Source organism: Columba livia, chromosome Z (genome assembly GCF_036013475.1).
Source record: "Columba livia isolate bColLiv1 breed racing homer chromosome Z, bColLiv1.pat.W.v2, whole genome shotgun sequence".
In the NCBI taxonomy this organism is placed as follows: domain Eukaryota; kingdom Metazoa; phylum Chordata; class Aves; order Columbiformes; family Columbidae; genus Columba; species Columba livia.
The window spans coordinates 11,257,119-11,282,251 of NC_088642.1; the positions used below are offsets into that span (position 1 = coordinate 11,257,119).

Here is a 25,133-nt window from a genome sequence, read left to right on the forward strand (position 1 = left end):
CCAACCCCCTGCAATGAGCAGGGACATCTTCAATCAGATCAAGTTGCTCAGAGCCCCATCCAGCCTGGTCTTGAATGTCTCCATGGATGGGGCATTGACCACCTCTCTGGGCAACCTGGGCCAGTGTGTCACCACCCTCAGTGTAAAAAATTTCTTCCTAATGTCAATCTGAATTTCCCCTCTTTTAGTTTAAAACCATCATCCCTCATCCTATCACAACAGGCCCTGCTAAAAAGTCTGTTCCCATCTTTCTTATAGGCCCCTTTTGAGCACTAACAGGCCACAATAAGGTCTCCCTGGAGCCTTCTCTTCTCCATGCTGAACAACCCCAACTCTCTCAGCCTGTCCTCACAGCAGAGCTGTTCCAGCCCTCAGATCATTCCTGTGGCTCCTCTGGCCCCTCTCCAACAGGTCCATGTCTGTCCTGTGCCGAGGGCTCCATAGCTGGACACAGGACTCCAGGTGGGGTCTCACCAGAGTGGAGCAGAGGGGCAGAATCACCTCCCTCCACCTGCTGGACACGCTACTTGTGATGCAGCCCAAGATACAATTGGCTTTTGGGTTGTGAGTGCACGTTGCCGGCTCCTGTCCAATCCTTCATCCACCAGTACCCCTAAGTCTTTCTCGGCAGGGCAGCTCTCCATCCCTTCATCCCCCAGCCTGTGCTGACACCGGGGTTTGCCCTGATGCAGGACCAGGACCCTGCACTCGAGTCTCGCCCGAGCCCCGGCAGCGCCAGGCTCCCGGCAGCGCAGGCTGCGCTCCCCCGCTGCAGGGCTCGCCCCGCGGCTGAGGGGACGGGCCCCGCGGCTGAGGGGACGGGCCCCGCGGCTGAGGGGACGGGCCCCGCACCCCAGCGCCGCCCCGTCCCGGAAACAGACCGGACCCTCCCGTCACACGGCCGAGACCCCGCACTGGCCACGCCCCTTTCCGCGGCACGCCCAGCCCCCCCCGCCCTCGCGCCACTTCCGGCGGCGCGCGCAGGCGGCCCGTGACGTCAGGCGGCCCCGGAAGGGCGGGGAGGGGGAGGGGGGACGCGGGGCCGGTCCGGCCGAGTCTGCGGGTCCGGTGCCCGCTCCCGTGTCCCGGGCCCCGCCGCCATGACGCTCGCCGTCTTCTTCGGGTGCACATTCATCGCCTTCGGGCCGGCCTTCGGCCTCTTCGTCTTCACCATCGCCCGCGACCCCCTCCGCATCATCATCCTCATCGCCGGGTCGGTCCCGCGCCGGCACCGGGAGGGGCACGGGTGTGGGCGTGGAGGGGGTACCGGGACTGGTATCGGTGCTGGTGTTGCGCCAGTATTGCTGCTCGTACCAGTATGGACGTGACAGGCGCTGGTACCAGTGCTGCTAGTACCAGCTTCAGTACTGGTACCAGTATGGGTGGGACAAGGGCACTGGTACCAGTGCTGGTACTGGTGCCGGTATAGGCGTAACAGGTGCTGGTACCAGTGCTGGTACTGGTACCAGTATCGGCGTGATGGGACTGTGGTAACGGGGCTCGTGGTGATATCACTATGGACACGATGGGGACACTGGTACCAGTGGTGGTTGTGGTACCAGTGTGGGTGTGACAGGAATGCTGGTAGCAGCTTCAGTACTGGTACCAGTATGGGTGTGATCGGGTGCTGGTACCGGTGTTGGTACTGGTACCGGTATGGGTGTGACAGGGTGCTGGTACCAGCCTCAGTACTGGTACCAATATGAGTATGATGGGGCACTGGCACCAGCCTCAGTAATTGTACCAGTATGGGCATGATGGGGCACTGGTACTAGGCCCGGAACTGGTACCAGTATGTGTATGATGGGGGCTTTGGTACCAGCTTCAGTATTTGTATGATAGGTGTGATAGGGCACTAGTACCAGTGCTGGTACTGGTGCCAGTATGGACAGGATTGGGGCACTAGTACCAGTGCTGGTGCTGGTACCAGTATGGGTATTACAAGGATACTGGTACGAGTGCTAGTACCAGTATGGGTGTGACAGAGGCACTGGTGTGAGTGTTGGTGCTGGTGCCAGTAAGGGTGTGATGAGGGCACTGGTACGAGTGCTGGTACCAGTATGGGTGTGACGGCCCTGGTGCCAGCATGGGTGTGACAGGGACATTACTGGTACTGGCAGAGGCACGATGGTGGGACCAGTACTGGTGCTGCTGTGTGTATGACAGCAGGACCAGTACCTGTACCGGTACTCACACTGGTGGCTGCAGTTGTGACAGCAGTGCCAGTACTGGTGCTCACACCTGGGTGAGTGTGGCGGGGGTGCCGGTACCCATGCTTGTACTGGTACCATAGTGGGCACGACAGGGGTGCCAGTACTGGTGTCATTCTTTACACTGGTGTCATTATGGTCGCTGCACAGAGTGGGCACAAGAGAGAGGACACTGATACCAGAAATGGCATGGGATCAGTGGATCACTGGTACCAGTACAGAACTGATAGTGGTACTAGTGCATGCATACAGGAGGGGCACTGGTACCAGTATCAGTGTGGGATCATTAGAGTATGGTACCAAAACTGGCCTGCTGCCATAGTGTGATGGGCATGGTACCGGTACCAGTCCTGGCACAGCACTGGTGCCAGCAGCGCTCTCTCACTTGCAGGGCTTTCTTCTGGCTTGTGTCGCTGCTGCTCTCTTCCCTCATCTGGTTCATCGCAGTCAAAGCCAGTGACCCCCGGGATGAGCCCTTGCAGAAGGGGCTCCTGATATTCGGGGTGATGTTCTCTGTGCTGCTGCAGGAGGCCTTCCGCTTCCTCTACTACAAGCTCCTCAGGTAAGGGCGTCTCCCACCCTGCTCCAGCACTGCCAGATGGTCCTCCAGGCTGTGGTGGGGGCTGGATTTTGGCTGGGAGCCCCTGGGCTTTGGGGGATGCCAGGTGTGGCACCAAGCCACCTCAGTCCTCACTGGGAGCACACGGGTGGTACCTGTGTTGGGATGTTGACCTTGAGTGGATCCTAGGTGGTGGAGCAGAAGGACTGGAGGACCCATGGCTGAAGTGGCTGGTAGCATCTCCCTGAATTTGGGACAGGTAGACTGTGGGTTGGAGCTGCTGCAAGTCGTGCCACATCCTGTCTACCACAGTGAATAGCACCAGCAGTGCCCCCGCAGTTTGGGGGGACACCAGGGGGATGCTGGAAATGCCCACTTTGCTGCATGTGGGACAGAGAAGGGTTAGGGATCTGCCCTTGCCTCCTGGCAGGTCTTGTTCCTTTCTGAGGGAGGGCTTTGTGTGAATGGGGACAGCCTGAAGGTGGTTTTGGCACTCCCGGGGGTGGCACATCACTGCTGGCACCATGCTTGGTGCCCTGGCCAGCCCAGGGCAAAGTCTGGGTGCAGCCTCAACAGCTCCCAGTCGCCCTGGCACCGCCGGCCTGGAGCGCAGGTCTTGTGCCGCCTGCAGGTGAGCACACGCTGCACACTGTCCTGCGATCGGACAGACAGACAGACAGACACTGTGCCGGGGCTGGGCAGTGCAGGCAAACGAGGGAAGGTGATGCAGGGGTCGGCCTCCCTCATACCCCCAAACTGGGCGCTGGCAAGGGGCTGGAGGGAGACTGGGTGGCCAGGTCCAGGGCTCGCACCACTCCCTGCAGCTGGGCACTGCCAGGGGCAGGCAGGCAGGGGGTAGCAGAGCTCCACTGAGCAGCCTCTAACACCAGCCACTGAGCTTCCTTTCACCCTGTGGATCTCTGGCTGCAAGCTTTGCTCTCCTCCCCGGGTCCAGGAGCCATCTGGTGTCCTCCTCACCACCACAGCTCTATCTGATAAGAATTATCAAGACCACATCTCCCACTTTCTGCAGGCAAATAATTTTTCTAGCTCTTTGAGCTCTTCTCTGCACTTTCTCCATTTTTCTTCCAACATCTTCTAAGAGTTTAAATGTGAAGATCATGTACGCCCTCATGTCACACACCTCCCACACTGGTGCTGGGGCTGTTTTCCCTGCAAGGGTGCTGCTTTTTTTGCTCCTGATGTCCCGTTCGCCCCAGCGAGGGCCTGGCTGGCACTCATGTCTCTGTGGAAAATCTTTCTATGTGGCTTTGTGTGGTTTTCACATGCACAGTTTGTCTGGTAGTGCAGGCCAGTTGTGGTTTCATGATGGGGAGGTTACCAGGAGGGTGGGATGGTGCAGAGACCCTAGTTCCTGTCTGCTGGATCCCAGTGCTGCGCTGTGCCCTGGGAGGTGGCCGGGCTGTGTCAGGCTCCAGCATGCTCTCACCCCACAGGAAGGCTATCGAGGGGCTGGTGGCCCTCAGCGAGGATGGCTGCTCCCCCATTTCCATCCAGCAAATGGCGTATGGTGAGTTCCTTGCAGAGCAGGACACCCCAACTGCAGGGTTAGGGGTGAGCCTGGGCAGGCCTGGGCATGGTGCTGTGGGGAAGGGGAGGTTTCTCACCCTGAAGCTGTCTGGAAGATGCCTGGGGTGTCCCTGGGTGGCTCATGGCCTGACGGTGTCCCTCTCCTGGCAGTGGCTGGTGTGGGCTTTGGGCTCATGAGTGGCGCCTTCTCCATGATCAATCTCCTGGCTGACGCGTTGGGGCCCGGCACTGTGGGGATCTATGGGGACTCGCAGCTCTACTTCCTGACCTCAGGTGAGTGACTGGCACCCTCTGCCCCGCCAAGGAAGCACGCTGGAGAGGCTGTGGTCTCCTCTCCATGCCATCCCCTCCATGCTGCTCTTGTACCCATCCAAGCCTCTTACAGTACCCTGTCACAAGTCTCTGTGCCAAACCCTTCTCTCTGTCCCCTGTGACCCTACCTGCTCCTCTCCCACACCCATCACATGCTTGGGGTCTGTCCCAGTGCCTCCCAGTCCAGCCCAGCAGTGTTCTTACTCCCCCAGCTCCTCTACATCCCTCCCTGAGCCTCTGGACCAGGTCAGGGCGGGTGGTTCTCTGGTGACACTCCTCTGCCACTCCCTGCAGCTTTTATGACCATGGTGCTGATTTTCCTTCACACCTTCTGGGGGATCCTCTTCTTCCATGGCTGTGAGCATCGGCGCTGGTGGGAGATCACAGCAGTTGTTGTCATGCACCTTGCTGTTTCGGGGTCGGTGAGTATCTGGGAGCAGAGCTCTGCACTGGGACCTATATTTGGGGACAGCAGTGGTGTGTGCTGGTCCATGTGCTGGGTGTAGGGAAACAGCCTTCAGCACTAGCAAAGCAGTTGGCTTTGGGGGTTTTGCACCTTGCCCTTTACAAACTGAATCCCAGAGCTGGTGCCCCCTGTCTGGCTCTACTTGTTGAGCTAGTGACGCTGTCACCCATCCTGTCCCTGTCCTCTCCTTCCTCTCTCCCCAGACATTTTTCAACCCCCTGTACGTGGGCAGCCTGGTGCCTTCCTACCTGCTGATGGCTGCTGCTGCCACCTGGGCTTACATGCTCTCAGGGGGATCTGCCCAGAACCTGCGACGCTTCCTGCTCTGTAAGTCCTGCTGCATAAAAGGGATGGGGGACCCTGTGGGTTCTTCTGGGTACCAGGACTGTTGCCAGGGTGGGGTGAGGGTGTCCCTGGGTCTGGAGCATGGGCATCATCCCCTTTGCCAGAATGGAGGAGATGCTGGGTTTTTGGGCTGTGGTCAGGTTGTTGCCTCTCCTGGGAGAAGTGGGTGGAGTAAGGAGTCTAGTGAAAACTAACGCGCTCTCCTCTTGGTTTCTGCAGGTCTACGTAGTGGAGCCAGCCCCCAGCCAGGATCCTGAGGCCCTGCGGGATGCTCATGTCCCCACCACCCTTGCCCTCCCCTCCATCCTGGCAGCAAGAGTGGCTGTCACCTTCTCTGCAATATCTTTTCTCCTGCACTGGGGGACCCTGGCCAGTCCCAGTACAGCACATACTGGGGTCTGGCTGTGGCAGCCAGCTGACAAGTGTGACTGGGGCTGGCTCGCTCTGATGCCCCTTTGGGAGCCCCCGGAAAACGGCCTAGTTTTGGGGGACTCGGCTTTGCTGGCCTCACTGTGAGCGGAGCCCCAGTTTTCCTGCCTGGGAAGGATGCTACCTTGGACTGCCAGAGGCCTGAGCCCAAAGAAACCCATCGCTTCTCCCACCGCTGCATAAGATGCACCATCCCCTGTGCCGGGGAGGGGAACCCGCATTGCCTCCTCACCGCAGGTGGAGGAATCAGCTTTGTGAAGTGCCTGCCATGCTCTGAGTGAGGGCTGACCTCTGTGATGTTACTTTCACCACCTCTTTGCCCAGCCTGGCTGCTCTGGGAGCTGTAGTCCTGGCGCTGGACTGTGGTGGCTGCAGCTAGCTGGCACCCTGATGCAGGGACGATGGTGCTGGGGAACTGGGATGGGAGGAGGGTGGGCCCTAAGGGCCAAGCAGACATAGATGGTGGTGGAGGGCTCAGGAGATGCAACCTTGCAGCAGATGCCAGCACAGCTTGGGGAGGAGGTTCAAGGGACCATTCCAGGGGATTATTGCTCTTTCCTGCACTCAGATGGGGATTTTTAGGCAGGCACTGGCCCTGATGCCCAGCCACATGGCTCAGAGGGAGAAGCTGCCATTGGGCTCAGGGCTGAGAAAGCTGTTTTATCCACAGCGGGCTTTTATACCAATAAAAAGTACCACAGACAAGTGGGGCTGTATGTGGCCAGAGCACTGCCTTCACTGCGAGAGTGTGAGCACCCTGCAGCAGTGGTGACAGTGGCTTGTGCTGTTGTGACTGGGGAAGGGTCTGGCAGTTGTAGACCCCAGCTGCCTGTAGGCCTCGCTCCTGCTTTGTCCCTCCTAGCAAAGGCTGGGCTCTAGTTTTACTACTTTAGGGTGGAGGCTGCTGGGAGCTGGAGAACTCTGGGTTCTTTCACTCTCTCAGACCTGGCATGTTTGTCTCTGTTTTCATGTGGCCATAGAGCTCCCTGGGGCTTGTCTCCAGTAGCACAGGCGCCACCAGGAAAGGTGGGAGGCAGCTGTGGGTCTGGGACTGCTCCAGCTGTGGGAGAAGTGGAAGGGTGCTGGGAGGAGGGCATCCAGCGAGGCAGCAGTGGCTTTGCCACCTTTAGTTCTGCCTTTCTCAAGCTCTGCCAAGCCACGGCTTATGTTTTTCCAACACTTTGCACAAATAAGAGGAGGAAGAAATCCCATGGCGATGGAGGGCAGGGCTGGGCTGTGCGAGGAGCCCTGTGCTGCTTGCTCTGGAGCTCTGCCCAACACATGGAGGCCAATGCTGTATCTATGAGTTGGGTAGGGGTCCCTGAGCACCCCGCTCCACTGTGGGTCCAGCTCCACTGGTGCCCTTTCCTGCCCCACAGCTTTGTACATGGATGGCAGAGAGGGCTGGCACCATGGAAGGCTTTTGCTTTTACTTTTTTAAAAAAACTTTATTTTTTAAATACATTTTTAACCTTTTTTTATAACAAAAATACCTGCTGAGGCCAGATGCTGCCCCAGGAAAACAGTCCATGTGGGCAGCCCATGCAGTCAAGGGATGCTGGAGCTGCTGGCTGTCCCTCGGCTCAGGGTGGGAGTGAGGGGAGAGGGGGTGACAGGCTCAGTCGTTGAGGCTGGGACCACCACAGAGGCATGGGGCTTAGGCAGTGTTCTCAGTGGCAGCTGCTGTGTAGATGACCTTGGATTTGGTTGGTGAGTCGAGCCTGGTCAGGGAGGAAGAGGGCAGAGTGTTAGAGCAGCCAGGGGAACCCACTAACCCATCTTGCTGCCCAAAAGACCCCCCTTAACTCTCATTCTTAAGCCCCAGACCTGTATTACTCCCACATTGCTCACCGTGCGTTCTGGCTGCGGTGCTTGTAGATGTACAGCAGGAAGGCCAGAGCCGTGGCAGCAAAGAGCACCCCGAAGAGTACAGCCAGCACATCCCCTGCAAGCCAAGCACAGGCATGTTACACTGGAGATTGTCCCTATGGCTACTGGGCAAGGCTGGAGCAGGCCCATAGCCCAAAGACAGAGGGGACATGAAGGCAGCAGCCTTGTCTGAGCATGCTTACCGGGGTGAAATGAAGAGCGTCCTGCAACAAAGACAAAGAGGAGAAGATGAGAGCTGGCTGCAGGGATGCTAAGGCAGCACTGCAGACCCCTATGGCTACCAGCCCCCTAGCTCAGCACACAGCTGTTGGGACCCTCCTTCCCAGGGAGGAACACCCACCCAGCCACCTTGCCTTCCCCCGGGCCAGCCCCTCACCTACCTGCTGCTGCAGAGTCGTCACTACCTGGAAGAGAGACAGCAGAGTCAAGAGGTTGCCCGAGGTGTTTGGGAAGTGTCCAACATACAGGGCTTCAAGCCACAGCAGGGCTGCCCACAAGAATCCCCATCAGCAGGCAAGCGAGACCTGCCTGCTTGATCCCCAGCAGCTCACAACATCTTGCTGCAGGAAGACCAGCCCTGACACCCTGCCATAAGCATCGAGGGAAGGGGTAAAAACATAATTTTATAAAAGGATCCCTAAAACAGAGCCCAGTCAGAAACTCCCTCAGCACTGCTGCCACCACTGGGGAAGCAGGCAGGCAAGGTGCCAAGCACTGCAGCATCCCACGACTGCACCAAACCCTGCAGGAGACCCCGGATAGGGGCATGGGGTGAGCCCAGCAGGCAGTGATGGTGGGGACAGCTGCCTGCAGGGAGATGGTGAGCAGCTCCTCAGGAGGCCATTGCTGGCAGGGCACCTTGCATGGGGATGGCTTGGCGGCCTTATATGCTGGGAAGGGGCTGTACCAGGCAAATATTTACCGGGTGTGACAGCATTGCTTTTAGACAGCTGCATTATCTTCTGTACACGGTTCAGTTATTGCTCACAGAGTGGCGCTATCTGCAGACCATATCCAGCTGCATGGCTGCTGCGGGGAAGTTGCCGCCTTCAACCAGCAGCCGGGGTCAGGAATGGCCCTCCTCAACTGGGGGTGACTCGGGAAAGATCAACAAGCGTGGAAACAAGAGGTGCAGCTGCAAGCAAAGCGAGAGGTGACCCCACAACACTCCATCTCAGCTGCCCCAGGGCTAAATACGCCCTTATCAGCGTCAAGGTGGGGAGAAAACCCCAACAAGCCCAGGCACACAAGTCAGGGGACCAGTAACCACATCCGGGAGTCCTGGGACGTGATCCTGGCTCTCCAGGAACAAGGGCTTCATGGCTTTGTTAGAGTGGGGGTTGTTGAACAGAAATGGCAAATAGAGAAAATCAAAAGGTGAGCTGGATAACTCCCCCTTCACCCCAGCCTCGGCAACTGGAAGCTTTGGAACAGCTTCTGCAAGAAAGTGGTAAAAGAAAAGCTTAGAGGTAAATGGAAAATATGATAAAGTATCTAACAGGTTTACCAAAGATAGAGCATGCCAGCCTAACCCGATATCCTTCTTTGATAAGTGATATTCTAGACAAAGAAAATGTGGTAGATTTTATCTCTCCTGACTTCAGCAAAGCATTTGATGCGGTGCCTCATGGGAAAGTGCTAGCCAGGTTGAAGACCACGGTGATTAAAAGCTTGCAGCCGCTAACAAACTGGTTGCAGGTGGGAATGGTGAAGGGAAGTGCCTTGCACCGTGGTGTGTAGTTACCAAGGCACTGCCCAAGGGCCTGGGACCAAGCCCATGTGCTGTCTCTGTTAGTCACCTTGACACAAGGTATAAGGCATGCCATCAAAATAGAAAAGGAACAGGATGTAGGACAGAAAAACCCCAGTGATCTCAGAGAGCAGCAACAGGCAAGAATTCCATGATGCAGAGCGATAGTCACACCTGAGAATTAACAGGAATTTCTACTCATTGCTGGAAGCCACCAATGCAAGAAAGGTTTTCAAGGACGAACTGAGGACGGGCAGGTAGGGATGTGCTGGGCAGGGGACCACACACCCAGCCACAATGGCAGCACAGCCCCACTGGCAGAGCACAGCCTTGGGGAGGGGGGTTTGTCAGTGGGGTGCTCACTGCAGCTCCTACCAATTTTAGCTATTATGTTTGGGGATGGAGAGGCTATTTGGGGTGCTACGACCTGGCTGTTTGCCCTTGAACATATATTCCGTAGTCCCACTACTGTTATCTCTGCAAGACCAAGAATAAAATAGTTCCTAGAAACTAATATTCCCCATGTAAGGCAAGGCAAGTACAGAAATGGTGGAGAGCAGGACCCCAAGACCAGTGTTGCTGGGCAGGGCTAACCCATGCAATCGCTGTATTTCCAGAAGAGACATGAAGCCTTGACTCCTGCTCTTTGTCCCCTCCCTGCATCCCCACAGCTGGGTGCAGCCCAAACGCGCTCACAAGTGCCTTACCAGAAGGCAGGTGCTTTGTTGAAGGGAGGGTGGTCTGGAAACTCGCCAGCACTCGTCGCCCATACAGGTCCTGGGCCAGCCGGTAATTGTTCTGCAGAGGTTCGCTGTCATCATGTCTCAGGCTTGTCACCAGCATTGACATCTGGAAGGAGAATGGTGTGAGCAGAGTGGGGTGCATCCCATGTTTGGGAGCCAGATGAGCTCCAGGGAACCAGCACGGATGGTGCAGGCTTGCAGTGAGAGGCTGGGCAAGACAGAACACAGAACTCATTGCCTTGACAGACCTGGGCATGAGAGATCATCATGGTCTGGTTGAAGACCGTCCACTTCACCGACTGGTAACAGGGAGGGGTGGTCAGAGAGCCATTGTAGTGGAAGTAGAGTTTCAGGTTGGCAGGCAGCAGACCTGCAATGTTAAATCCAGGCACCAAGACTTCCTTGCCTGGCAGAAAAAAAAAAAACAAAACACCACAGGTGTGAGACTGGGCAACACCTTGGAGGGCAATAGACAGGCCTGCCATGGAGATCACGGGCAGCCTGGCACTGCATGTGCCAGGGTCCACACTGCTGCTGCTGATGAGCTGGAGGCAGAGCAGTGGGTTTGATCTGGAGAAAGGGCAAAGCATGTGCAAGCAGGAGGCAGCTTAGAGAGCTCTTTTCTGTACAAGCCATGCAATGCTCCCCTACTCTCACACATATGGCAAATGCCTGCTGCAGCCTCTTTCTGCCATGCAGCAGGTTTCTCAGCTGGGCTGTGACCTCTGAGACAAGTACTAGGTGGGAAAGGACCTTACCTTCTCTTTGGATTTTGTACAGATGCTCAAGTATTTCCTGATAGTATGGGTTCTCCCTTGGCCCAACCTGCAACACAGAGACTGCACAGTAATGACGAGCACAGGGCCAAACAGAGACTGACCAGCAGAGAGGAATCACTCCCTGTGAGGGCACCCTGTCCTAGTGACACCTTCCTCCCTTTGGGGCTGCCCTGCCTTCTCTCTCCCCTTCTCCCCAGGAGCACTTGTGCCTTTGCCTGTCCCCAAAAACTTCGCCCAGCTCTGCTCACCCCAAACCCCTCCCCCTGCCTCCTGCTCCTACCCCTTTTCGCTCAGGGCTGAGCCATGGGACTTACCTCCAGGAAGGCTCCCAGTACAGCCAGGCCATCTGGCTGTTTCATTGCCTCCTGAATGCTGGCATACTTGGTGTTGTAGTGGACAACATGGATCTGGAAGGAAAATATGCAATCTTGATGCAAGAAAGTCACCTCCAGGAGGTACTCACCCCCATGGGGCTCCAGCCCGCTGGAGCAATGGCCGGAAGAGACGTGCACCAGTGCTGAGCACCCCTCCAAGGAGGGGAATCATGGAATCATTTTGACTGAAAGAGACCCTCAAAATCATAAGCTAACACTGGCTCCTAAGCATGTCCCTAAGAACCTCATCTATATGTATTTTAAACACCTCCAGAGATGATTACTCAAGCACTACCATAGACAGCCTGTTCTAATGCCTGACAACCCTTCCCGTGAAGACACTTTTTACCTAATATCCAATCTGAACCTCCCTTGGTACAACTTGAGACAATTTCCTCTCATCCTGTCATTTGTTACTGGGAGAAGAGACAAACACCCTTCATACTACAACCCCCTTTCAAGTATTTGTAGAGAGCCATAAGGTCTCCCCTCAGGCTCCTTTTCTTCAGGCTGAACAGCCCCAGTTCCCTCAGCTGCTCCTCATCAGATTTGTGCTCCAGACCCCTCACCAGCTCCATTCCCTTCTCTGAACTCTCTCCAGCACCTCAATGTCTTTCTTGTAGTGAGGGACCCAACACTGAACACAGGATTCGGGGTGCAGTGTCACCAGTGCTGAGTACAGAGGAACAATCACTGCCCTGGTCCTTCTGGCCACACTATTCCTGATACAAGCCAGGATGCCAAGGGCCTTTTTGGCCACCTGGGCACACTTCTGGCTCATGTTCAGCATGAACATGTGTTCCATGCTGATGGGACTGAGAAAGCATAGTAGGAAGCATGAAGGTGTGCCCACAGGAACTTCCCTGGTCAGACTCAGCACACCACCACTGCCCCAGATACCAGGGGTTTGCACTGCAGAGCTGGGCTCGCTTTGAGGACAGCAGCTAGAGAAGGAGAGATAAAACCAGATGGGAGCTGGCAGAGCCAGAGGATGGTGTGTACAGAGTAAACAGTCCCTGCAGCTCCCAAAGCAGGCTGCTCACAGCCACCCAGGGAGCTGGCTCCCTCAACCCAGACACTGCCATGAATCCTGCTCCATCAGCCCAGGACTGGCCTGCAATGCGAGGACAGGCTGCACCACTTGCACCTGGCCAGCCCCAGTCCACAGAATAGTTGGGGCTGGAAGGGACGTCTAGAAATCATCTTGTTCAGGTTCACCAGAGCAGATCACACAGGAATGTGTCCAGGCAGGTTCTGAATGTCTCCAGAGAAGGAGACTCCACAACCTCTCTGGGCAGCCTGTTCCAGGGCTCTGGCACCCTCAGAGTAAAGAATTTTCTCCTCATGTTCAGATGGAACCTCCTGTGTTCCAGTTTATGTCCATTGCCCCTCATCCTGTCATTGGGCACCACTGAAAAGAGCCTGCTCCCATTCTCTTGACACCCACCCTTGAGATATTTACAAGCATAAATAAGATCCACCTATGGACAGAGCATCCTGGAGGGTGGTCTCCTCCTCACCTCTGCACTGCAGGTTGTGGCATGAGCCTGGCTCTTGTTTTAGGTGCTCAGCACTGAAGCATAGGCTCCTACAGTGAACTCTGCTGCTGCAGAGCTGCTTGGGGAATGGGGATCATGGCCAGCATTCATCCAGTGACAACCAAGGCCAGGAGTTAGGAGCAAGACAGCACTGCAGCACCTTCCCTGCCCAGCACTGGGAGAAGAGAGGATGCATCTATCATCACAAGGGTCTCCTTACCTCTGCAGCAAAGCGGTGCCCATTGACCGTGTGCTCCGAGCCAGGTCCTGATAGGGACCCCCAGTGCAGGTGCAGCTGCACGGCTCGATACTGCTGGGCATAGCCCCCGGTGATGGCCAGGGACTCAGGCAGCTCCAGGAGAACTGCAGGGGCAGAAGGAAGAGGTCAGTCAGTAGAACACAGAGCCCAGTCCATCACACATGTACACAGAGGAGGTGTCTCAGGGGAATGAGTCAGCCCAGGCTTGTGGAAATGGACCACTACAAACTTGCTTTCCATCTTTAGTGGCACTATGGGTGGGTTGATGCCCAGAGCTATGCCAACGCAGCAGGGTTCGACTTCAATTTCAGGTAATAGGACATCCAGCAGATAAGTCAGCTTCAAAAACAGCTGCTATGAAAAGGCTGAAAAGTGAAGACCCCATCTGCAGAGGCTCCCAGGGGCCAGCTCTGAGCTAAATGTTATCCAACAATTTCTTCAGTAAGTGAGAGTAATATAAAGAGGCTGTGGACAAAGTTCATGGAGAAAGATTGGCAGAGTGGTGAATACCTACAAGAGCAGGGCAGCTGGACGGAATGAGCTGCAGCACTTGGTGAGCTGGGACCTTTCAAGTAAAGCAGCCTGTGAGTGTCTGACAGCACTGGAGCTGGTGGCATGGAAGCATTAAACCTTTTGAAAGCACTTAGAGCTAAAATTTTGCCTCTTTGGGCATGGTAAACCCATACTTGGCTTTTCCTTTTACTTTAATGTAGTTTAGCTATCTAGCTTGGACTCATGCAGCAGCGTGGCAAATCTAAGAGCTGAGTTACCTAGACACATGGCAAAAATATCAGCAGCAACCCTGGACCCTGAGAAATGCTGTCCTAGCCTTCTAAGTACCTTTTCTTAATTTTTAAAATCAACTCTTTTCCTTCCTCCTTCTCTGTAGGTGAAGTGTCCCTTCACCACATCAGGGAGCTAGTGTACATACTGAGGATTAACCACGTAACAGGGCTGTAATGAGTCATTTGTCCTCTCCCGTGTTCCCTGACACTGGGTTCAGAGATACAAAACTCAAACATGGGAAGTGGGAGACCGCTCCCTCCCCGTGAATTTATCTGCTTTTACATTTCTTTTGTATATCTTGATATCTATATCTTCTGCTAGTTACCTGAGTAATTTTCAGGACCTTGCAAATGCTTATACAGTGTATACACTTTATACTACAAAAGTGAGTAACCGTACAAATATCTTACTGGACTTGCAACTTTTTATTTATTTATGGCTTTTCATAAAGCAGACCTGTAGTTGCCAGAAAAAAAAAAAAAGAGTCACCTTATATGCATGTGAGAACCTACCACCCCCCCAAATGAAAATGCTCTAACTGCTTTTCTGAACACCAAGCAACACTAGATGCCAGGGTGTCCAAAATAGCAACTACTGAGCTCAACTAGTTTAACTCTACAGGCATGCTAGGGCAGAAGGCCATAATATAAAGCTCTGTACATGCACTGCGCGGTTGTTCTGACCATGCATGGCAAGTCTGACCTGTTGAGTTTGCTGTATACATAGGTCAGCTCCATCTCATTAGCTACCAGGGCAAAGAGGTGCCTTATCACACCGTGAACAAGTTTTAAAGTCCCTTTCTACGCCACCTTTTCTTAACTCAGGGACTGGCAGACACCAGCATGCACAAAACACTTGGCTTGCTCCCAGAAAAAGCTGGTAACAACCAGGACTCACCATCCCCAGCTGTAGAGTGTTGACCAGGAAGAAAACAGGTTTTTCCTCCATATCTGGCATGGTGAGGCTAATACTAAAATAGTAAGTTGTGTCCAGACTTTCTAAAAATATTATAAAATTGGAGAAGGGAAACCAAAGACCTATAAAATTTTCTTAAGTTCTTGAGATACCCTGTTTCCCCAAAAGTAAGACAGGGTCTTAGATTAATTTTTGCTCCAAAACGTATTACATTTTTACACATTAGCTGCATGGACACTATTTGAATTGACTTTTTAAAAAATGAACTGTAACTAGCGCTTATTTTTTGAGTAGAGATTGTATTTTGAGCATCCTCAAAAATCCTGAAAAATCATGCTATGGCTTATTTTTGGGGTAGGTCTTATTTTCTGGAAAACATCTGGTAGCATGCCAAAACACAGACTTAAAGAAGCTGACCACTGCTTTGTTCTGAAAGACTTGAAAGGTAGGTACCTTAAAGGCTAAGTCATATCAGAGACTGACTAGTCCTTTGAAAGTGAAATGCAGGAGAGAAACCAGTGGCTGCAAACCTGCATCAGAAATACCAGGGACACATGGATTATAATAAATTCCTGGAGCCAGCTACCAAAGGCAGTAAGTGTGTAGGCAGTTCTCCATCTCCTGGTTTCTCCCCTCCAGCCACAAAAACCTGTAAAGGCTCAACAGCTCAATGCTTCCCTTTTGGTCTTGAAGGCAACACAACTGCAACCTGCAGGAGAATCCCCTTTCTAGAGCCCAGGGGAAGGGCATCAGAGACTGGTCCTGCTGGGAGAGGCAGATTGGGCTCTGTCTGTGCCTTTGCACCCACCTGTGTGCCCATTGTTCCTCAGCCTGAGATTCTCGTTGGCGGGCAGGCTGTAGCCGGAGAGCTGGATTGGCCGCAGCTGGGGGCTGAAGATGGTCTTGGACGTGTCAATGTTGATGGGTGACTGTGCAGTACCATCACAGTTCGCGTAGTCCATGCCCCAGTGATCTTTGTCTGGTATGAGGAGGAAGGGATGGAGTGCCAGTGAGACCACCTGGGCTAGGACCCCTCCAGAAAGGAGGTTTGGTGGATGGTGGGGAAGGGGATGGACACTGGCCAGGGAATAAACCATGCATGCAGGGTTAGTTTCCATCATGTTAGCTTGGGAGCAGCTCTGTGCCACTATGTGACCACATGCAGCTGTATCAGGAAAGGTCTTGGAGCGTGGTGAGCTGCCAGGAAAGTCTATTTTTGGGGTGTTTGGGAAGAGTGCGAGAAGATCATTTACAAGTGGACTTGGCAAGCCAAGAAGCTGCTGCTCTGCAGCTCATCAAACGCTTGCTGCCTTGCACAGCCTGGCCTCTGGCAGGTATCGACCCACCACTTTGCCCGTGCTGCTCAAGTGAGGTACAACAGTGCTGCTGGGATCACATGAGACCACAGCCACAGGTCTGACGGGTTCCCGACTGTTAAACTGCACCGGTACAGCCCTGCAGTGGGCCACCTCACATGGCTGGGGTCGCGGCTGAAACTGCCACCTCTCCCCAAGGCCATTGCTGGGATAAGCATGGCTGATGCCCCAGAAACCTCCCCTTGCACTGCTTCCGTGCAAACCAAGGCTTGTCCCCAGCTCAGCCCCTCACAGGACCCCTGTAAAGATGGACCTGGGCACTAGCAGGTCCAAAACAGCCTCTGGACCTGAACAGAGTGGTGGTGCTGGGGCTCGGCCTGCCACAGCAGCAGGAAGGGATGTGTTGGTGCTAGCACTGTAGCAATGCCCTTCATGGGTGCTATGGAGAAGCCCCCCAAGCCATGATGGGAGGGCAGGGCAAGGCAGGATGGGGAGGGAAGGTGACAGAGCACAGGGATGAGAACACAAGCTAATCCCTGGGCAGGTCAAAGTTCCAGATGGGCTGCAAGTTGAGCCTGGAGAGACCAGCCTGTTTCCCTTGCTTGGCACAGGATAAGGGGAGCTCCAGCTCAGGGAGGAGCCCTGCCCCCAGGGCATCCCCCCCCCCCCCACGGGTTGGGGGAACCCTCAGCAGAGCTGCTGTTTCCTACTCAAATCAGAACCACCCCTGGCTATTCAGCCCATCCATGCCCAGGTCTGGGCACTGCTGGAGCATCAGGGTCAGGCAGGAGGGAAGGGTGAGCTGAGGAGTGCGCACAGGAGCCCTGTAATCATTAACCACTGCTGGCTCCAGCCCAGGCTCTGCTGGGTGGTAGGAAAAAAAGCAGGAGTAAGTGCAGGGTATTTACCTTCATAGCTCCAGTGACTGTGGCCAGGACCTTGAAAAAAGAGAAAAAAAACCTACGTGAATGGAAGGGAAAGGTTGTCAGCAAACACACCTCTGCCAGGCAGCGCTCACAGCCCCAGCAGCGCGTCTCTGGGCTCCCCACTGCCTTCAGTCTTTCTCCCTGCCTTTGCTTTCCCACTTCTCCCCCTGCCCTGGTGAAGGGGATGCTCCCAGATGGCACTTCCCCCTCTGAGCAGGGCCAGGTCTCCTGCACACATCGTCCAGAGAGAAAACCCCAGAGCTTGACATTTCGTCATCATCTTTATAATGGAAAAATCAGAGATATTGGCCTCCGTCACTGATCAGCTGTACCAGCGCTCTTGCAGTTACTCTGGCATAGCCAAAACCTTCCTCAGTCCCAAGACAAAGTACTTAAGGAGGCAGGTCTGCAGCTTCCCTGATCAGGCTCTGGAAGCAAGAGCAGCCAGGGAAGCAGCTGTCCTGACGGCACTCCTGCAATGCCAAAATGCTGGAGGGGATGTGTGGAAGAGCAGCTTTCACACCACGAAGATTTTGGGCAGCAAGCTGCACTGCACAAATGCCCTCCTCCCATCAGGGAAAGCAGTCCCAGCACTCACAGCAGAAGAAGCAAATGAGCTCCATAACCTCATCTTCCTCAGTAGCAAGTGCCCCTACCATGGGAGCAGAATGCCACAGAAAAATGTGCCAGATCAAACACACACCCCCACTCCCATGCTGGCAGCCCCCTGCCCCAGCTCACCTGACCACCCAAATTCCCATGCAGAGCTGCATAAGAGTCATACCACAGACAAACCCTTTCCCTAGGAAAAGCGGGAGAGAGGATGGTAGAGCCCATGCCAGGACCTCTGCATGCCCCATGTCACCCATAGGGCACACATGTCCCCATGACAGGGCAGGGTGCACCATGGTGTGGGACACCTTGGCATGCCCTGAGCCTCCCATGGCTGGGTCCTCAGTCTGCAGACCTAGAGGGAGCAAAGCCCTCCTGGGGCAGGTCCTGAGGGTAAGGCAGTGCTCCACACACCAGCCCTCACACCATCGCTCTCCTCCAGAGCTGCCTGCAAAGCCCATGCTCCTGGCACACCACTGGAGCTGGATTTAGAGCTGCTCCAGAGCCTGTTCTCAGATGCCCCCAACCAAATACCTTGTCTATCACCAGCTCTTCTGCATGCAGCCAGCTCCAGGCAAAGGGATGCAGGGCCTGGATTTGCCCCAAGCAGAGAAGCATGGCCCACAAGGATTATTCTCCTGCCCTGACTGGTACAACAGGTAATTAGTGGGTTCCTCCTCTGACTTGTCCTTTCCAGTGTGCTTGTCAGTGCAGACAGGCTGTTGACACATCCCAGCCCACAAGGGCAGGAGCAGAGGGTGATGGGGTGCAACAGGCTTGGGTTGAAGGTGCTGCATGCACCCAGCAGCGAGGAGCAGCATCTGCGCTCACTTCCATTAGCTCCCCCAGGTGCAAGGACACGGAGGAGCATTTAGCAGGTGTAGTCCATCCCTGAGACCATCTCTGTCCCCTGGCATGGGGAAACACCTGCCAGGCTGACCGGTACACAGGAGGGGCTCAGCAGGCACTGCTCTGGTCTCCATCCCTGCTGCTAACAGCTATCGGCAGACACTTGCTATTAATAGGAGCAGATTCCAGCTCAGGGGTGAGAAAGGAAAAGGCACGATTTCCCAGGCCCAGATGTCCTATGCAAAGCCCCAAGCCCAGCAGGATCCTGCCCTCTTCTCAGTGAGGATCCAAGCATGGGTGCTGCTGGGGACCTTTGGTGCAGCTGCTGCCCTGGTGAGTGGATGGTCACGGCAAAACTGGGCTGGGAAGGGCTGGAGGGTGCTTGGGGGCACCGAGAGTCACAGAGATAGGGACAGCCCACAAGGCTCCCTCCAGCATCACCAGTGACTCATCTCTGCAGTGATTCTGATGCTCAGGAGTCACTTGCCTAGGCATGGGGTACTCCTGAAGGCATATGAAGAAGCAGAGAGTTAGGCAAGCCAAAAAACTTGTGCCCCAGGACAGGCTGCAGTGCCCTCTCCATGCCTGCCTTCATGCCACTACCCTGGGATGCACCCAGCTCTGCTGCAGCAAGCTGAGATTCATCCTGCCAGCCTTGCTGACACAAAAGTTACCTGCTCACTGAACACTGATTATGCACCAAAATCAACAGTACACCCACCCTTCTCTGGAAACACCATATATCTTTCCCCATCCTGTCTCTGTTGTCCTGTCCCACCTGACTCTACCATCTGCATGAGGCGGTCACGGCTTGCATGTTTGCTGCTTCCAAGGCAGGATTCCCCTCCTGCAGTGCGAGGGTACCTGTCTGCATGGGGATGCCTTGTGAGGGGTACTCGTGTTGGGGTAGTACCACCACAGCTAAGGAATAGCAGCCCAAGGTTGGCACGTGGTGCTTCAGTTCGCTTCGCATGCCTCAACCAGCATGGCCTGCGCTGGCACCCTGCTTTCTGCTCACCTCCAGGGACTCTGCCTCGACAGAAAGCAACCCAAACATCCTATTGTAGATTGAGAAATAGCACCATGCTGGCACTTGCCCTGCTGTGTCATTACCGTGCCACTCACCCCAGACTCCCATGTGCCCCACACACCTGTCTGTTCCCACAGCTCTGGACCCTCCTTGCAGCCTCCTGCCAGATCAGTTCAGCAGCTTTGAACACCCTGAAGGCATCAGCCACATCCAAGAATCAGTCTGATCCATCCCAACACATTCCCTGGGTGTCTTTTGGTATCTGAGCCAAGAGGACACACAAACACTTATCCACATACTGAAACTGCCTGACTGTATTTCCCTATCCCATGGATCTGGGCGCAGCCACGGCACAGCCGGGCCACCCACTCTGGGAGGCATCTCACAAGCCCAGCTGTGCAGGGATGGGCTGCAAGCTCACCATGAACTGCAAACGAGCACCAAGGTGAGCCCAGCCCAGGCACTGGATCTGGGTCTCGGCATCTGCCCTGGCCTCAGAGTGGCTCAGAGGAGCCCTGCAATACTCCGATCCCTTCCACATGGGGGCATTTGCAATCTCGCAGCCCTTTGCCATGAACATTAACCCATTGCCCTGCCCAAATGTTGATTTGCATAATTTCAGCTCACCTCCCATGCTCCCCGCCAGAGCATGTCTTCTTCCAAAAGCTGCATGGTGCCAGGTCTCCTTTCTGCTGAACCGCTGCCACTCACCACAACAGACGTGGCTGCACCTCAGCAGTGGGTGCTGCGGTTCTTTTTATGCCCTGCCCTAACTCTGAGCACCCACAGCCCCAGCAGGGACTGCAAAGCACTCCAAAAGAATGTGGAGGGAAACAACCTTGCTGCTGCAATGAGCACACAGGGAGATAACATGCAAGAAGAAGACTCCGTGCTGGAGTCCCTGCAGGGAAACATAGTAGGGTACCAACAGGAGCTGCCTGTCCTTACAGGCATGGAAGCCTCTGTGCTCAGCCCTACAGAGCCCCTCCGGTCCAGCTGAGCACTAAGTACCACCCCCGTCCCCCCAGCAGACTGCGATCCAGCAGTTTCCCCCTCTCAAGTGCTCTCTCCTTTGTGCTTTCTCCCAGTTGCTCACTCCCTCTTGGCCCTCCCATTTTGGGTTATTGCCGCTGCTGTAAGCTCCCGCTCCCTTCCCTCCTTGACATCCAACACCATCCAACAACACTTTCCTGCCGAGTTCAGGCAGACGCTGCCATTAGCGGCGTGCTGCTCGGCATGTCCCGCAGCCCGCGAGGAAGGGTAGGAGCAGCTTTTGGCAGCACAGCCATGGGCCGCTGCTAATCCCACATGGGAAAAGCACCATTGCAGGAGGCTGCTCCCAGGAGACCTCACCACAGGCACATCAGGATGGACCGTGAACCTGAGGGACTTAGGATCATTTGCACAGAGGAAGAGGCACCGCTCAGCAAAGCCAAGCAACGAGAGAGACCAGAGAGGGCCCTGTATGTCTGCCCCCTCCATCCTTAGCTTTTCACATTTTAGAGGCTACGCAGCCTGAAGCTGCTGCAAGGCACCCAACAACACGTGTGCCATTCACAGCATGGATGCTGCCTGGCAGCAACATGGCCATCAGTGCTGCCTGCTTGCCTTGAACTCCAGCAATGAGTTCAATGGCTTGAGTGAGGCAGGTAGGGCAGTGGGCTCACTTCTAGCCTGGACATCCTGCTCTCTTACCAGCTGGGCACACGATGCCCTGTGCTCAGCCACAGGGAGCACTGGGATCCTGCCAGACCCTTCTTTCCCCACTGGGACCCAGCCCTGGGCCACACCTGGGTCAAAGCCCTCTGGGACATGGCGCATTTTCAGGGCATGCCAAAGCAGGACCACCTCACTGTGGCCTTGAGGAAGAAGCTCCTCCCTGCAGATCAGTCCCAGGCTGTGGGGGAATCAGTGGAGCTCATGGCCCAGGGAAGGGAGGAAGCCGGGTCTTAATCCTGATGCTCAGTGAACCAGCAGGTACCAGGTTATGCAAAGATCCACAGAGTGCAGATCCCAAAGCAGGGACCAGCCACAATAGCCTTCTATTAGCCACAATAGCCACTCCTAGCCTACAAAACACATATGAGCACCATGTCCCCTGAAATCAGTAACCTGACCACAGTGTCCATGCTGTGCCACTGTGCTCACGCTGCCCACAGTGAGCTCTCTAGGCCAGTCTTTGGCAAGCATGGCACAGGCAGGGGATCTGGGAAGTGGGGCACACGACCCCAGAATGGTTCTGCCAAGCCCCACAAGGAACCTCTCTACAGGAGGACTGTGCCATTCTAGCCCTGCCTCTGCCAGCACAGACCTGGTTTCTCCATCCAGACACAAATCCTGTGCAGCACCCACGTCTTTTCAGCCCAGGACACCACCCCGTGCCCTGCCTATGCGGGCACTGTTTCCCCCCCAGCCCAGCTGCATTAAAGCCCCTTTGTGTTTATAAAATCTGACCCACTGCAAGCCTTTGGGATCAGCCTTTAATCTGTAACTGGTAGCACAGGTCACCACAGGGATTGTTCTTTGTGCTCCTGGGGGAGGACTGCTCAGGCCAGCTCCCCCCTGAGAGGGGCAAGGGTTTGGGTGGAGGGAGGCATAGGGCAAGCTTTACTCCAGGGCACATTCCTGCTCCCTCTGAACCCAACTGCTCTGGCAAGTGCCAGGATAAAGAGGAAATAATCGCAGAGTGCTGCAGAGAAAGGGCATCACAGCAGAAGGGATAAAAATGGGGAAATCCCAGGGGACAGATCAGTGCTTGGAGCTCGGGAAAGAGATGAATAAGGGATATTAAGAAAAAAAATGGGCTCAGCTGGAGGGAAAGGGCATTGGGGAATGAACAAGAAGAAGACTTAGAGAGCAGGACATGTCTGAATAAGAAGGAGAGACGAAACAGGCTGCAGTGGGAAGGGGAGTTACTGTTTCCCAAAGACACCCATAATACAGCACTCTGGTCTCTGGGCAAACCAGAGGCTTCTCAGAGAACAACCCCGTAACAAAGCCTCAGTGACAATCCTCCAGCTTGTGCCAAGTCCCCAGGCCTGGGGGACCACCAGCCCTACATCAGGCACAAGCCTTGATGAAAAGGGAGCCAGCACATTGCCCAGCAGCGGTGCTGAGACACGCAGCATCCAACACCTGGCAAGAGGCTTGTTGAGTCCCAGCTGAAACCTGCTCCCTTATGGGACTCCAGCTACATCTTCAGCCTCCAACCCTCATGCAGCATAGGTCAGGCTGGCTGCTCTCAACCTACCTCCATGCCACCTCTCACCTCCTTTTCCCATCTCCATCCAAATCTCCCCACCCACTCATCCCAAACCCCAAGCTGTGCCAAGCCGCTTGCTGCCAGCACACCATACCAGTACGCTGAATGCCTGACACCATCCCACCCTGTGGCCTCAGTTACTTCATCTCTGTGGCAAGGACCATGTGTGTCCTCATCTCTGTCCAGTGCTCAGCCCAGCAAGAGCAGCTCTGGTAAAAAATGTGATTCATTGCAATAACAAAAGCAGCTCCTGGCACCAAACAATTGCTGGTCCATACCACAGGGCAGCTGTCCTGGCACAGGTCAGGACAACTTCTTACCAGAGGCAAAACCAAGGACACACTGTTAAGCTGAGCCCAAGAAACAAATCTGTGGGAAAAGCCTGGACAGAAGAGTGTAGCCAGGGGCATGAACATCCCAGTGCAGCACTCAGCCACATGCGAGAAAATGCATGGCACTGCCCCAAAAATCCCTGCTGAGCACTGGCTGCACCACAGTCCCCTGTCAGAAAAGTCACCAAGAGCAAAGACCCAGGACTTTTCCCCCAAAACAGTGAGCCAAAAATCTGAAAGCCCACTCACTACCATTAAGACAGTTCTTGGGATGGGGGGCACACAATACCACCCAGCCCTGAGTTCAGGCGTGTCCCCTGTTTCCCATCGTCAGTCGTGGGGCAGATACCCACAGCATGGTTGGACCCCATCCTTGCCAGACTGCGAAGGGACAACGTGAATGCAGGGCCAAGCACAGCGGACCCTGCTGTGGAGAGACCACGCTGCAGGACAAAGGGGACGGGCTGCCGTCCTGCCATGCTGGGGTCCATGGCTGGACCCTCCATGGGGTCCTAGTAAGGCACTGCTTATTGCACAGCCCTGCCTACCCCAACACCAGCAGCCGTGAGGCCCTCAAAAGTGACTTAGTGGGGGGAAAAGGGCTGCACACAAAGCAGGGGCCCCCAGCCTGTGGGCAGGGGTCGGGCTGCACAGGAGTTGGCGGGAGCAAGGACAAAGGCAGGGAAGTGCTGGGGAGAGGGGGCGGGGGGGCAGCTCCTGCAGCTTGGCGATGCTGGGAGCAGCACAGCCCCACAGGGGCACCCCACACTTGGGAACACCTGGGCCCCTAACAGGGGTGCAGCAGGAGACACAGTAGCCCCGCCAAGCCAAGAAAAGAGAGAGCTCCCCAGCATTGGGGACTCCCCAAAACATTAGGCATCCCAAATTCAGCACCCCATGCATCAGAGTGCCCCATGCATCCAGGATCCCAAAACAGTTAAGCGAGGATCCCTGTGCTAACAGGGACCCCAAACTCTGAGTTGGGGTACATCCTGCATCGGGGTGCCAAGGCACCAGGGACCCCAAACCCAGCACCTGGTTGTACCGTGCATCAGAGTGCCCCGTGCACAAGGCATGCCAAACCCAGCAGCTGGGTGCCCCATGCATCGGGGACGTTCCACGCACGGGGGACCCCCTGCTCACCTTTCTGCCCGGGGTGCGGGGAGTCCTCGTCGCCGTGCTCCTGGTCCTGGTCCTGCTCGCCACCGGCGCCGGCGCGGCCCAGGGCGGCCAGGAGCAGGAGGGAGACCCGCAGCACGGCGCGGCTCATCTTCGGCAAGTGCGCGGGTGCGGGACGGCCGGCAGCGGCTCCGTGCCTGCCTGCCCGCCCGGCCGCGCGTACGTGAGAGCGGGCGGGGAGGAGGCGGTGGCTCTGACTCACGCCGCCGTTACCTTTTATAGAGGCGGGAGGCAAAGTCTGCCGCCGCACAGCCCGGCCCGGCCCGGCCAGGTGAGCCGTCCGACGCGGGACTCGAACCCGTCACAACCACGGGAGCTGCCCGTACCCCATGCCAGCCTCCCGCTGGCACGTGCGTGAGGTCCCTGTGTGGAATACAGGGGACACCGTTGGCTCCTCGGGCCTTTCAGAGATGGGTGTTCTCTCTCCTCAGCGATGGGTGAGGGACCCCTTAGTGGTGGGTGTTTGCTCTCCTCAGTGGTGCGTGAGGGACTCTCAACCATGAGCGTCCCCTCTTCTCAGTAGTGGGTGAGGGACCTTGAGTGTCCCCTCAGTGTTGGATGAGGGACCCCTCAGCAATGGCTGTCCCCTCTCCTCAGTAATGGGTGAAGGATCCCTCACTGGTGGGTGTCCTGTCTTCTCAGTGTTGTGTGAGGGACCCCTCAGCAGTGGGTGTCCACCCCCACTCAGTGATGGGATGACCCCTCTCTTTAGAAATGGGGG

The 25,133-nt window shown here is 55.6% G+C and overlaps 2 protein-coding genes across 2 annotated transcripts; one reads left to right on the forward strand and one right to left on the reverse strand.

Annotated features, from left to right (window-relative positions):
• The first annotated feature begins 967 nt into the window (after positions 1-967).
• LOC102096497 (gamma-secretase subunit Aph-1b) lies at positions 968-6,577 on the forward strand. Its single transcript, XM_005508075.3, has 7 exons — positions 968-1,213; positions 2,602-2,772; positions 4,227-4,300; positions 4,471-4,593; positions 4,927-5,054; positions 5,302-5,425; positions 5,663-6,577. The coding sequence occupies exons 1-7, from the start codon at positions 1,101-1,103 to the stop codon at positions 5,698-5,700; spliced, it is 771 nt and encodes a 256-aa protein (XP_005508132.1). The 5' UTR covers positions 968-1,100; the 3' UTR covers positions 5,701-6,577.
• Positions 6,578-7,299: 722 nt separating this feature from the next.
• Positions 7,300-24,593, reverse strand: LOC102096687 (carbonic anhydrase 9). The gene is made up of 12 exons (XM_065047198.1): positions 24,377-24,593; positions 17,131-17,160; positions 15,715-15,885; positions 13,167-13,309; positions 11,349-11,441; positions 11,014-11,080; positions 10,504-10,661; positions 10,220-10,361; positions 8,143-8,166; positions 7,945-7,965; positions 7,724-7,817; positions 7,300-7,593 (listed from the first exon to the last, which is right to left on the reverse strand). The coding sequence occupies exons 1-12, from the start codon at positions 24,501-24,503 to the stop codon at positions 7,530-7,532; spliced, it is 1,134 nt and encodes a 377-aa protein (XP_064903270.1). The 5' UTR covers positions 24,504-24,593; the 3' UTR covers positions 7,300-7,529.
• Positions 24,594-25,133: the final 540 nt, after the last annotated feature.

Bases quoted from the DNA above. Each gene is read 5' to 3' on its own strand.
- LOC102096497 (XM_005508075.3), top strand. From the start codon at position 1,101: ATGACGCTCGCCGTCTTCTTCGGGTGCACATTCATCGCCTTCGGGCCG. The intron at 1,214-2,601 runs GTCGGTCCCGCG...TCTCACTTGCAG, and splicing joins ATCATCATCCTCATCGCCGG to GGCTTTCTTCTGGCTTGTGT. The intron at 4,301-4,470 runs GTGAGTTCCTTG...CTCTCCTGGCAG, and splicing joins CATCCAGCAAATGGCGTATG to TGGCTGGTGTGGGCTTTGGG.
- LOC102096687 (XM_065047198.1), bottom strand. From the start codon at position 24,503: ATGAGCCGCGCCGTGCTGCGGGTCTCCCTCCTGCTCCTGGCCGCCCTG. The intron at 8,167-10,219 runs GTAAGGCACTTG...TCTCTCTTCCAG, and splicing joins AACAAAGCACCTGCCTTCTG to GTAGTGACGACTCTGCAGCA. The intron at 7,966-8,142 runs GTAGGTGAGGGG...TCTTTGTTGCAG, and splicing joins TGACGACTCTGCAGCAGCAG to GACGCTCTTCATTTCACCCC.